The sequence below is a fragment of the Fundulus heteroclitus genome, chromosome 8 (assembly GCF_011125445.2).
Source record: "Fundulus heteroclitus isolate FHET01 chromosome 8, MU-UCD_Fhet_4.1, whole genome shotgun sequence".
NCBI classification, from domain to species: domain Eukaryota; kingdom Metazoa; phylum Chordata; class Actinopteri; order Cyprinodontiformes; family Fundulidae; genus Fundulus; species Fundulus heteroclitus.
This window is the reverse complement of record NC_046368.1, coordinates 10,494,516-10,506,890: the sequence shown is the minus strand read 5'-3', so window position 1 is coordinate 10,506,890 and position 12,375 is coordinate 10,494,516. Positions and strand designations below refer to the sequence as shown.

The 12,375-nt window shown below is 38.3% G+C and overlaps 1 protein-coding gene across 1 annotated transcript; it reads left to right on the top strand.

The window, feature by feature from the left end:
- The first annotated feature begins 358 nt into the window (after positions 1–358).
- LOC105929310 (protein phosphatase 1 regulatory subunit 3C) lies at positions 359–5,196 on the top strand. Its single transcript, XM_036140093.1, has 3 exons — positions 359–473; positions 581–661; positions 1,302–5,196. The coding sequence occupies exons 2-3, from the start codon at positions 648–650 to the stop codon at positions 2,224–2,226; spliced, it is 939 nt and encodes a 312-aa protein (XP_035995986.1). The 5' UTR covers positions 359–473; positions 581–647; the 3' UTR covers positions 2,227–5,196.
- Positions 5,197–12,375: the final 7,179 nt, after the last annotated feature.

Genomic DNA, 12,375 nt, shown 5'->3' with positions numbered 1-12,375 from the left:
AGTGGAAATCTACCACACAAACAATTCAAAACTAATTGGAATGCAGTACAAAAAATAGTTAAAGAGCACATTGTGGTTTGCTTTAAATACACTCTTTAACAATGATTACCTTTCAACAAATTAAATTTAAACTTGACATATTCCCTTATGTCTAAAAACAATCAACAATTGAAATAGTTTGAACTGGACTTCATTTTTTCACCAAAGCCATGATGTAATCTCAGAAAGATTCCATAAAAGGAAAGTTCTAAGTACACATAACTCTGTCTCTGTGCCCCGCCTTCACAGGGCTGTAGCTTTATTTGATTGGTTGAATTGCCTCTTCGGGGCAGATGTTCTTATAGAGCATGTTCCTATATCATTCCCAAACCCAACACAGAGACCTCAGACACAACAGCGATAGCCTGCCTGCACATTTGTCTGCATCATTACTATCTCACTGACCTGGGGAACCACATGTGACTCTACAATATGTAAGTATATTAGCATGCATTATGAATGCAATAACCGTGTTGGTTGGATGCTTATCTTTCACTGCACTAAATCCTGTATTCTGACCGTGCTTGTTTTCAAATTGCAGAAAAAACGGACTTAGATCAAAATCTTCCACCTGTAGAAACAAAAGGGTGTACATCTGCAGTGGGAAAATGCATACCTTAAGGTAAGTTGGTGTTTACATCTACACTGATCAGGCACAACACTAAGACCACTGAAGGGGAAGTAAATGGATAATACTTTTGTCTTGGTATCTGAGGTTGTTTAATGCTTTAAAAAAAATCTGCTAGGAATATGTAGGTCCTGACATACATATGGATATTACTTGGATGTGAACCTAAGTATTGTTGTGGTCCATATGTACTCTTTCATTTGAACAGTATTTCCCAATAGCTGTGTACTCTTTTATTAAAACAATGCCGCCTGCAACAAACTCCAATATCTTAGTAGAAGAACACAACAACCAGTTTGATGTATTGGGGGTAGCCTCGAAACTCCCCAAATTCCAATGCGATCCAGTTTCTGTTGAAACTGTTGTACAGTATATACAGGTTTAATTCAAAAACGTCCCACCTTCTTATTTTAAGAACTTAAAGGTTTTGCAGCTACTTTTGCTCCAAGATGCCACAGCAACCCTTTAGGGGGCCTAGTGCTGCCATACCCTATTGGGTCAGGGGGCCAACTCATAATTAGACAGGTGGTCATATTGTTTTGCCAGATCAAGGTACTTTTTGGTGGTATTGTCAAAAATGTGATCATACGGAATGCTGTTCTCTTTATAATCATGGTCCTTTGTATCTTGCCAGAGTTCTTCACCCCCCTCCTGTGGCAGAACTACCAACATTTTCAGAGTTTCGCATTTTTAATCCAACAAAGACCATGCCTCAACTGAAACCCCCACCCCGTTTTTGTCCACCAAGCGTCTATCTGCAAAGAAGGAACCTCTACTCTTCTCCAGGCCTCTCCTCCTCTCCAGCTTCTTCGAGTGTGCAAACAATGCTGCGGAGCTGTTTGCGCAGGAGCAGCTCCGGTGGGAAAAAGAAAAGCGTGAGTTTTGCAGACCCACTAATTGTTGAGCCTCTATTTACCTCTGAGCCCTCCTCCCCGTCTCCCACGCAAGTAAAGGGACCCTGTCCACGCTTCTTGGAAGGCCAAGAAAATCCTGAAAACAAAATCAAGTTTCGTCTGGCTTTCAGTCAGCCTAAAACGGACATGAGAACATTCATTGCACACCTGCAAGAGAGGCACGTGCAAATGGAAAGCTGCAGCATCTCAGAGGGCGTCTTGAGTGGCGAAGTTTGTGTTCACCATTATAACCCAATAAAGACTGTAACTATGAAAATTACATCTGACCCACGGATGAGCCCCAAAGACATTCCTTGTAAATTCTTGGAGAAAAGGCTATGCAAAGGCCTTGATTTAGACGTGTTTTCCTTTAAAACAAGCTTGCCCCAAAATGAGGAACTTGAATTCCACTTCACATTCAAACCGGGGAAAGGTTTTGCACTTTTCTTTGATGACAACATGGGTCAGAATTACAAAGTGCTTCAGGAAAAAGAGGGATCATCTGCCGGCATGGACAAGCAGTTTTACCCCAATCTTTCACAGCACAGGTCAAATGTTTTGACAGAGATTCCCTATTATTACCAAAGACTTGATAATTTGAAGTATTTTAAAAGTCATTTGCTAGGCAGCAGAACATTTCAGCCGTTTACGCATGCAGTCCACTAACCCACTATGTTAGATGTCATAAAACATCTAAAATAGCGTTATATAAATGTCCCTCTTGTACTAAAATATGCTGCTCTAATGTAAAAAAAATGTATTATTAAATTAATTAAAATGTTTTTGTTTTTTACAAGTTCTGCAGGAGTGAAATCATTTTTTCACAGTGGCAGTGTCACCGTGTTATGTAGATTGGGTCAAATTCCCGTTGTGTTTTCATCCACCGACAGCTTCTGGGAAAACAGTTTGGATTGAGGAAGATGTTCTAGACACTCCCCTGGCTTGAACATTCTTGAAATTGTTACATGCTGTACTAGACAACCGGTTTGGCAAACCCGTGCCAGCATGTTACATTGGTTTATGTACAGACTTGTGTTTATGGGACAGGGTGGAGTAATAATTATGCATCTTAGCAACCACAGTGAAAAAGAATATTTGTTTTGCTACTTTATTCATTCTACCCAGGTCACACCACCCAGGTTTTTTCTTCACTTTCTTTCCCTTCAGGCTATTGCTGTCCTGATTCAACCTTTGCAAAATGTTGTGGATTTTTAGCATCAGCTGATATATTGGGATAGATCCATTTACATCTACTTGAGCCTTTTTGCCTTTTGTCATTTGTTTGAAGGGAAATGATACATGGTTTTCATGTTTTTTTAAATTTATTTAACAAATAAAAATCTGAAAAGTGTGGCCTGCCTTTTTATTTGGCGCCCCTGAGATAACACTTTATCACTTCACACTTTTATCTGAAATTACCAGAGTTTTTTGGAATGTAAGCTCTGTAAGCTTTGCACATCTGAATTCTGAAATATTTGCCAACTCTTCTTTGCAAAATATCTGAAGGTCAGATTGGACTGAGAGAGTCTTTAAACCCTTTTCCCATTAAGTAGGAGTAAACCAGTCCCCCATAGGGGACTGAAAGGTGTTTTAGGAGATTTTTTACAGCTTATAGGAGAGGGTTTAACTAACCCTGATCTAAACTTGACTGGCATGTGATGCTGTTTTATTCATTAATGTTTCCTATCAAACCTCTGAGGCTTTCACAGAACAGATGTATTTATACTCAAAATTAAACATGCACGCAGACTGTGCTTAGTAATTAGGTGAATACTAAAACAATGGGATGCCTTTGTTTGTATTAGAGTAAAATTGACAAAATGCAAAAGCAGGTCACACTTTTCAGATTAATTATTATAAAACCATTTATTTTTTTCACAATTAGGCACTTATTTGCATAATCTATCTCATAATATCCAGATAAATAGAATACATTTAGCAGCTGCAACGTGACAAAAGCTGAAAAAGGTACAGCAGTCATAAGTATTGTGCAAGGCTCTGTATGTCACCCTAGCTCCCGATATAGCACCCTATCCCGAATATCCCCATTCCCAAATTTTAACATTGTAGGACAATAAGGTATTTCTTATCTCACCCAACCACAATAACTTAAATGCTAAAGGGGGAAGTGAATGAATTGCACTCATGAAGCCATTAGCATGCAATTGGCTTTATCAAACATCACACCTTCAACACATTCATCAATCATTTTGCCAAACAGATACAAATATAACAGGTGCGACTTAAGCTGTTCGCTGTTATGAAGGAAAGTGTTCTCAGGAATTATGATTCTTTGAGAAACATTAAAACCAGTTATATAAAACATCAAACATGACACATCAAATCAAAACAAATCAGAAAAAGACACATTCTATACTGTCTCAGGGGCACCCCGAAGCCTCCCTTAGGCACTAGTGTGCTAAAACAACAGGTTCAGGAATATTAGACAGCCTCAGTAAACATAAGCGCTCTAAAGTGTGTACTGTATTACTGTCAAGCAATTTGAACAAGTGATTAATCACCACGGTCTTTGTAGCTACCCATGATTAATTGGAGATTTTAATGCAAGCTGATTTATTTGGTTGACTGATTACATTTTACTCACATCAGAGATTTTTAATTATGCTCCATACAACTGCACATACAAAATAATACAAAAATATCTGAAAAGTTGTCCTTGCAATTCTCGTCCTTGTGTAAAGAGTAAACCTCGACCAGATGGAAAGTGAGATGTTGTGTTTTATGTTTGAGAGTAAAGCACAGGTTAGCATCCAGTTTAGGTGCCTGAGTTGGGATTTCTGAAACATTGCAGGAACTTTAATGGTTTAGTAATTACCTGGCCACACCAAGCTTGATCTTTTATATGGGACCTGAAATAGCATCGTTCATTACCATGGGGCATTGTTGAGTGCATTCATGTCATGACCGGGCTGAATGGTCACAACAAAAAGGGTTACACATAGTCTATAAATATATCAAAGGATTGAATTATTTTATATAAATTCAATAAAAAATAAAGTGTATTTGTGGAAGTGTGATAACATTACATCCAAGTGGAACAACCTACAAAGCAAAGGATGGCAGCTTTCCTGTTGGGTAGAGCAGAGACTGGTTAGTTGCAGTAAAGCTTTAAATAAATCAAGAACAGACCAATTTCCCAGGTCTTCCATATAACAATGATCAGTGTGCATATCAAATGGAATTTCCCGACCTAACCAAAGAAATTATACATTTGATGAAATAGGAATTTGTATTCGTATTTATATTATTCATTAATATATCCATACCTGTCATACTGTAATATTGTTTGGGCAAGTGCATTTTCTAGTTGTACTAGTTAAAAAAATACTACTTTTACAAAAAGGGTTTGTTCGCTTAGCAACATTTTCTAAAGTTGATGCAGCTAGTGCTCCCCTTTTCTCCAAATTACAGCTGTTCAATATTTATGAAATTAATATTTATCAAACATGTAGCTTTGTGTTTATGATAAAACAAGGTCAGTCTCCTGATAGTTTCAAGAATGATTTTGTTAGGAACTGCCAAGTGCATTCTTATAATACTAGACAAGTATTAAAACTCAAGTGCAATTTTCTTTTCTGCATCGTTGTGTAAAACTATTGAATTAATATGGAAAATATTTGGAATTTTCAGAAATAAATGGCAGAAAGTCTTTGAAAAAAATACTATTATCCAAAAAAGACAGTGATGTATGATTTTACAAATATTGACTCCTTGAAATCTGAAAGCTAAAATGTAACAATAATGTTACTGTACATTTCTTTTCTGTTTTCTCTCTCGAGTGAAATGTCTTACATAATGTGAGCTGCCTGATGTTTTTTGGTTTTAGGAGTGTGGCCTTTGGTATAAGCCCTATGGGGTTTCTATCACACTCCATCACATTTCTTATTTTATTGATGTATTCTGAGTTTCTATTTTGATTTGTGAAAATAGATAAATACAAATTAAAATTAAAACCACAAAGAGACCTGCTGGGGTTGTAAGATGTGCCAAAATCAAGCTGACTGATTAAGCGGTTTTTCTTTTGTGGTGGTTGGCAAACAAAGCTCTGGTGAAACTCTTACCTTCAGCCAAGGAATGTGGATCGATGAATCCCTTCAAACCACAGAAAAGCAAGTACACATCTCATAGACCGTGGAAAGTATGCTGTTAGGGAATAGTTTAATATGAGAGGTGTGAGCCCCTCATCCACAGCATGAAAAGTTCACCATAGCTAGGTGGATAGAGCAAAGTTATCAGTGAATAACTGATACCTGGTAATAGAACGTAATGATGTTGGATTTGTGAAACAGACCTGATCAGGTCCCAATTAAAACAAAAAAGAAATTCAGAAAGTTAAGCTAATGTTTTACATGGAGAAAAATGAAGCAAATTATACACACTCTAAAACGGTGGTGTCCAACAGCAGTCCTCAAGGGGCAATGTCCTAAATGTTATACATGCTACCCTGATTCAATATACCTGAATTAAAGGAATGATTCATTAGCTGGCTTCCCACTTCCTGAACCTGGTGTCGACGGTTGACTTTAAAGTGATTAGAATATATTTGTTATTGCATATTCCTCTTGAGAGACGACATGTTGAATCAGATCAGCTGCATTGGAGGCAGAGGTGGGAAACAACCAAGTGTGTAAATACTTTCTCATTGTACTGTAGTCGGTACTTTACTTGAGCATTTATTTTCTTCTGATACTCTCTATATTTGTACACAAATTTGTACTTTCTACTCCTGTCCTCCAAACTAATTTGCTTCTTCTACACATATCGAACATTAAATGACATAAAAGTCTTAACCAAACAGAAGGAAAATCAAAGTAGTATGGAGAAGGTGTCCAGCAGGACGGTTTATGACACAGAAAAAGACACTAAGAGTGACATGGACAAAAACAGTGGATTGGGAAACATTGCAAACGATGACAGAATGAATTCTGAGAAGCAAGGCACTTCCAATAATTTTTTAGGAGAAGTTGTCAATGCTTTTGGCTCCAAGAATGATTAATGGCGAAAGGCCAAACTAAAACCCAATAACTCTCAACTAAACATTTTAGGTGTCATTAAGTGCTAGTTTACTACTAATAATAATAATGACGATAATAATAATCATCTTTACTGTCATTGCAACATACATTCCAATGGAATTTGTTCTCTGCCTTTAACCCATCCCCTTAGGGAGCCACTGTGTGGCGCCCCGGGATGTTCAGCATGTTATATAAGTCAGTTTATAACACTGACAATGCCACGGGGTTATTTTGATAATATTAGCAGCATGTGCACCTGAGCTATTGCTAATGAGTTTCAGACAATCCTAAATTCATTGCTGACATTCCACAGTTGGGAGACGTGGCACTACAGGGCTATCTGGCAAAGAGGACCAACTTAAGAAGGTTTATGGATGAAATAGTGGTTAGGGTTTAAATTTGTTTTTTTGGCAGAAAATACTTTCATCACAAAAACCCAGAAGGCTAATATCCCTGTGTTCCAGAAGTACCTCTCCGTGTCCATTCCCCTTCGAGAAAACTAACCAGATGTACTTCTATCCACTGAACTATTTTATTCTTCTCTTTGTATGTCTGTGTACTGTAACCCTCGTTGGTTGCCTGTTTGTTTGTTTGTCTTTTATGCATTCTCCTAGCCGGAGTGGCCCAAAATAAATTTCGCCACAGTAACAAGGGGTAGCAACAGATAATCTTTGAATCTTGTGTTTTTATGTGCATGTTGCCACACCTAGAGAAAGCATGCACATCACCTGGAAAGTTATGACAATCTGACTTCGCCTACTTTGAAGAGGAAATGAGCCACGGAGAGGCCCATTCAAACAATTCAAACCGTGGGAAAGCAAGCAAGTTTCAGAGATAAGTATGGGTGATGCCACTGTAAACGGTGTCCAAGGTTTGCGCCCTCTCAGTTTTGTCCTACAGCAGGGATGAAAAAGGCTCTCGTGTATCACCCACAACCAGATGTGATTGTAATGTCCCGAGGCAGTTGAAAATGCAATGGTGGAAAAAGAAATGTAGATTAATCTAAAGACTGTCGTAAGTGAGGTTAACTGCATTGCTACCACCACTGATTGCTGGTCTAAACACTGACCAAGCTTAAATTGTGTCACGGATCACTGAATAGAGCCTGAAACAGTGGAGAGATGCTCTGATGCACTAAATGCAGACCCTTTCTGCACTTCTGCACCAGGAGACATACACAGAGTACAACATTGGGGACAAGATTGAGCGCACAGCTACTGATACTTGGTGATAAGTTTAGTAAAGCTTTTTCAGTTTGTACAGAGCTGGGCGAAAACAGTAACAAATAACATTTTAAGGGGACAGGGCCTAGTGAAACAGCAGAAAGGGAGAAGAGTGAGGATGAATGGGAAAAACGATGCAGGTCTTGAGTTTGTTGATGCTGAAGCCTTGATGGATGAAGATGATGGCCCAGAATCCCAACGGCCAAAACATCAAGGCAAGGCAAGGCAAGGCAAATTTATTTATATAGCACAATTCAGTACAAGACAATACAAAGTGCTTTACATGATTAAGATATAGCAAAATAATAAAATGTAGATAGAAAATAGAATAAAAGCAAGTAGGGATAGAATGTAGTAACAAAAAAGAACATTCAAAACAGTAAAACTGTTTTTTTCTAGAACAGTCAAAGGCAATTTTAAACAGATGTGTTTAAAAACAATGCTGTGCCTCCCACTTCCTGAACCCGGTGTCAACGGTTGACTTTAAAGTGATTATAATATATTCATTATCGCATATTTTACTTTGTATGTGTATATCCATCCACGCATGGACGGACTGGTGCCCATCTGCAGCTGCCATTGGCCGAGAGATGGGGTACACCCTGTACAGGTTGTCCGTCCATTACAGTATGTGCATATGTACCAGTCCAAATTTTGGACTCATCTTTGTCATTCAGTGACATTTCCCTTTTTTTATGACTTTAAATATTGAAGACATATAGTGAAGACATCAAGAATAACTCAAATGTATATATAATTATGTACCAATGTGAAATATTTCAAAACATATTGTATATTTTAGCTTTTTCTACATTTTTTGTGTTTTGATTTCTGCGTTGGTGACTCTTGGCCTTCTCTCGATGAGCTTCAATAAATTAGTCACCTGAAATCAATGATGGAGACGGAGAGTCCAAACTGTATGACTCAGTGGCGGCTGGTGAAAAAAAATCTTGGTGGGGCTGGCCAATAGATTTCCCTGCCTAACCCAGTACATGCCATCAAATTAAAAGTCGGAAAATTACTACGATTCCACAATAAGCATTTAATTCCCTTCTCAGAATCAGCAGCTTACATATACATTCAACCATTTACAGCTATATTAGGTCTTATTTTGGAAAGGAACAGTATTAAATACAACACTAAAATTCACTATTTGTCACCAAAGTAGGCATACACCATACTGTACTGTCATTATCTTCAGCCAAACAGTTTCACAATGACAATTGATTTCACAACAGAACAGAAACAGAACAGAATTTCAAAATATGAAAAAAAATAATCAGCTGACAAAATTATGTACCTGATACAATGTTCACAGCACCTTCCAAAATCCTTTCAACATAAAGCCCAATATTCAAACTCACTTACCACATGACAAAATGTGTGTGTCTTTCTCTCTGTCGCCGTCGCAGTAGTTTCTACGTCACTGCCTGACTGACTGCTAGCTACATTACTTTATGTTAAAATGGCTTGCCTTAAACCTATATCACTGTGCAGCAAGGGCTATGATTCCAGTAGCCCCAAAGCCATTCATTTTGGCGATGCTGATTGGCCAAATATTTATTCATTTTCCCTAGCAACATTAAACGATTGGTTATTTCGCTACACTTGTGGGGCTCCTTGAGTGACAGCCCTACGGGAGAAATGCTATGTTCTGTCGGTGGAAATGCACTGTTAAATTAGAGTCAATTGGTAGAGTCAATTAGTAGAAGTGTTTAAATAATTCATATTACATGTAGCCACATACTATTAATTAAAAACTGACATTAATAATACTTTTGAAATCTAAATATGTTTTGACTTTTCCCCTCCACATCTAGGGAGGGCAGCGCCCGAGTGCCCCCTATGGGCCAACCACCACTGGTATGACTGGTAGTGCACGTGTAGATGAGAGGGAACTCGCTCCCCCTTGATGTGTTGTATTTTGGTCTTTTGGCAGGTTCTCTCCTGCTGAGGTATGTGAAGACGGTGAGACCATTTGCAAAGGTAGATGATCTTCTTTAGGGAGTGGCCATCGTGCAGATGTGTGATGTATGTGTGCAGGTTGACCCGATGACCTGATTTGTGAGAGACTGTGCCGCATTTTTTACTCCCTTCCTGGTGTCCCACAAACTAAAACAATGTCCCGCTTCTGACTGGATCAAATTCTGAAGTCAAAAAAAATATTCGACGGGGACTTTTGTCAATTGTAAAGAACGCAAAGCAGCAGTCATCATTAATGAGAGCTGGTCGGCTGTCAGTCAATATGCAGCGGCGTCCCGCCTCATGAACAGCCGTGCGCCAGGACGCTCGTAAAATAAAACGAAAAAGATGTCAATGCATACAGAATTCTGAGGAAACTACGTCAACGACAAGAAAATGCTGCTACAAAGACTGGGGAACGGTTTATAACTGGGCGAGGCCTGATAGAGGTTAGTAGTGTCCACAATGATTTTAACAAAACCCTTAAAATTGTCCTGTTGTTGTTGGAGTAACTCCATATACATTTGCTTTTGCTGGCTCAGCAACTCTTTGACTTGCGTGAGTGATACATAGTCCTCATCTTGTCTCCCGTCGGTCTTGGATCCTTTTGGAGGCATTATTTTGCTTCTTTTTGCCTGTCGCTTCCTTAAGGCTCCTGCTCAGCAGTTGGAGGCCACTGCCTTGTCTCTCTGTGAACACAGACACCCTGGGCCAGACGCGTTGTTCAAGCACAGCCGATCTCTCGCTGTTCAGCTAACTGTGGTGAGTAGCGGTACTTACGGACAAGGCAGAGTTTTACCTCTGCCTGTTGTCAATCCAACGCGTCGTTTTCCACTGGTTGTTTTCTCTGTTAGGTCGGTTAGCTGCCGGACGTTGGCCTCGTCCCGGTTAGCAGCCGTGATGTTAGTAAGCTAGCCGCAGCAAGCTAGCCGCACTGTCGCTCCCTCTGGTGTCGCCGCTCTTGGCTCACCGGTAACGTTGATTCACAAACTCCAGCTCTCGTGAAGCGAGACACGTAAGCGGGAAAAGAACCGCGATGAAAACTCACCTAATTAGTATTACACATGGAGCGTAAAAGTAAGATAAAACAGTGCTAAAACTGCGGAAGTAGCGGAGGTCAACGTGGTGAGTCAAGCTTTTTATGAAGTTTACCAAAGTTATGTGAGGAGAGCGCGATGTGAAGCGATACTCTAAAAGTGGATCTCACAAGAAACGTACAACTCGTTTAATCAAGGAACAACAGTCAAGATTAACTTAATCCATATGTAGCTTTACGCAAAAGAGCTTATAACGTTTTTTTTTCTGATAGACTTTTTGTTAAACCTTTTAAAAGTTCAACAGATTTATTACACTTGTTTTTATAAACTCGTGAACATTCATTGTCGTGCACTAACAAGAAAAGCAGCGCTTGACTGATGTAATGAAATTAAATTAAATTTAAGCATATGGCGTCATCATACTGTTGGTAATGTGTCCCACATCATCCAAGTGCAATGCATATGGAGACAACTTGATTACAGAGATGTCCCAGCAGTAGGTTTGTGTGCAGTATATTACTCATCTTTGTCAGCAGGATACTATGGAGGGCTAAAGGGGGCAAAATTAAAGAAACAAATATATCATGAAATAGATAAATGTTAATATACCATGAAATAATGAAATGTAAAATGAAATACACGTACCAATAAATATTCCATTGAATAATTAAATGTACTATGTCTTTAATACATCATTAAACAATTAAATGCACTAATAAATTATGAAATATAAAATTAAATAATGAAATATGCCTTTTAAATTAAATACTTAAATGTTATTTTTATTAATTAGATTTATTGGAATATGCATTTCATTATTTCACTCTGTATTTACTTATTCCATGGCGTCATGCAGCAGAACCATCATGAAATCAGTTGAACTGTCAACTTCACCCATCAATCTCAGGGGGCGGGATTAGGGAGACCCTGACGCCTGATTGGCTGGTTCACACTGAGCAAGACAAGACAACTTCTTTCTGGTTGAATATGAACTTGGAGGTCAGTATTTGCAGGAAAGTGCAGGGATAACTTCAATAACTTATTGCAATTTGTTTAGCATACACTGAATGAGCAACTCGAGCCTCTATATCCATAGTTCTGTCTGAAATATCTCTAATAAGTTTACGAGAGCACTCGCTGTGGTCCAGTGTGGAGGAATCTGTGACAGACAGGATCGACATTAGCACCGCCAATTGTCAATCACCGGCTGACGTTCTTTCACAAACTTTTGAAAATTTAAATATTTAATTTTATATTTAATTAATTTAATAGTACATTTAATTGTTTAATGATGTATTAAATAAAGAAGTTGTATATTTAATTATTCATTGAAACATTTAATGGTGCATTTGTTTATTCCATTTTACATTTATTTTTTTTTATGGTATATTAACATTTATTTATTTAAAAAATAACCCTTTAACCCTCCATAGAAAACCCATACAACACTTTGAATTGTCTTGTTACTGAAATGTGCTTTACAAATAAACTTGTCTTGCCTTGCCATGCTTCACACTATGGGCTTGCGTATAAATCAAAGAGAAATTATTAGCTTTT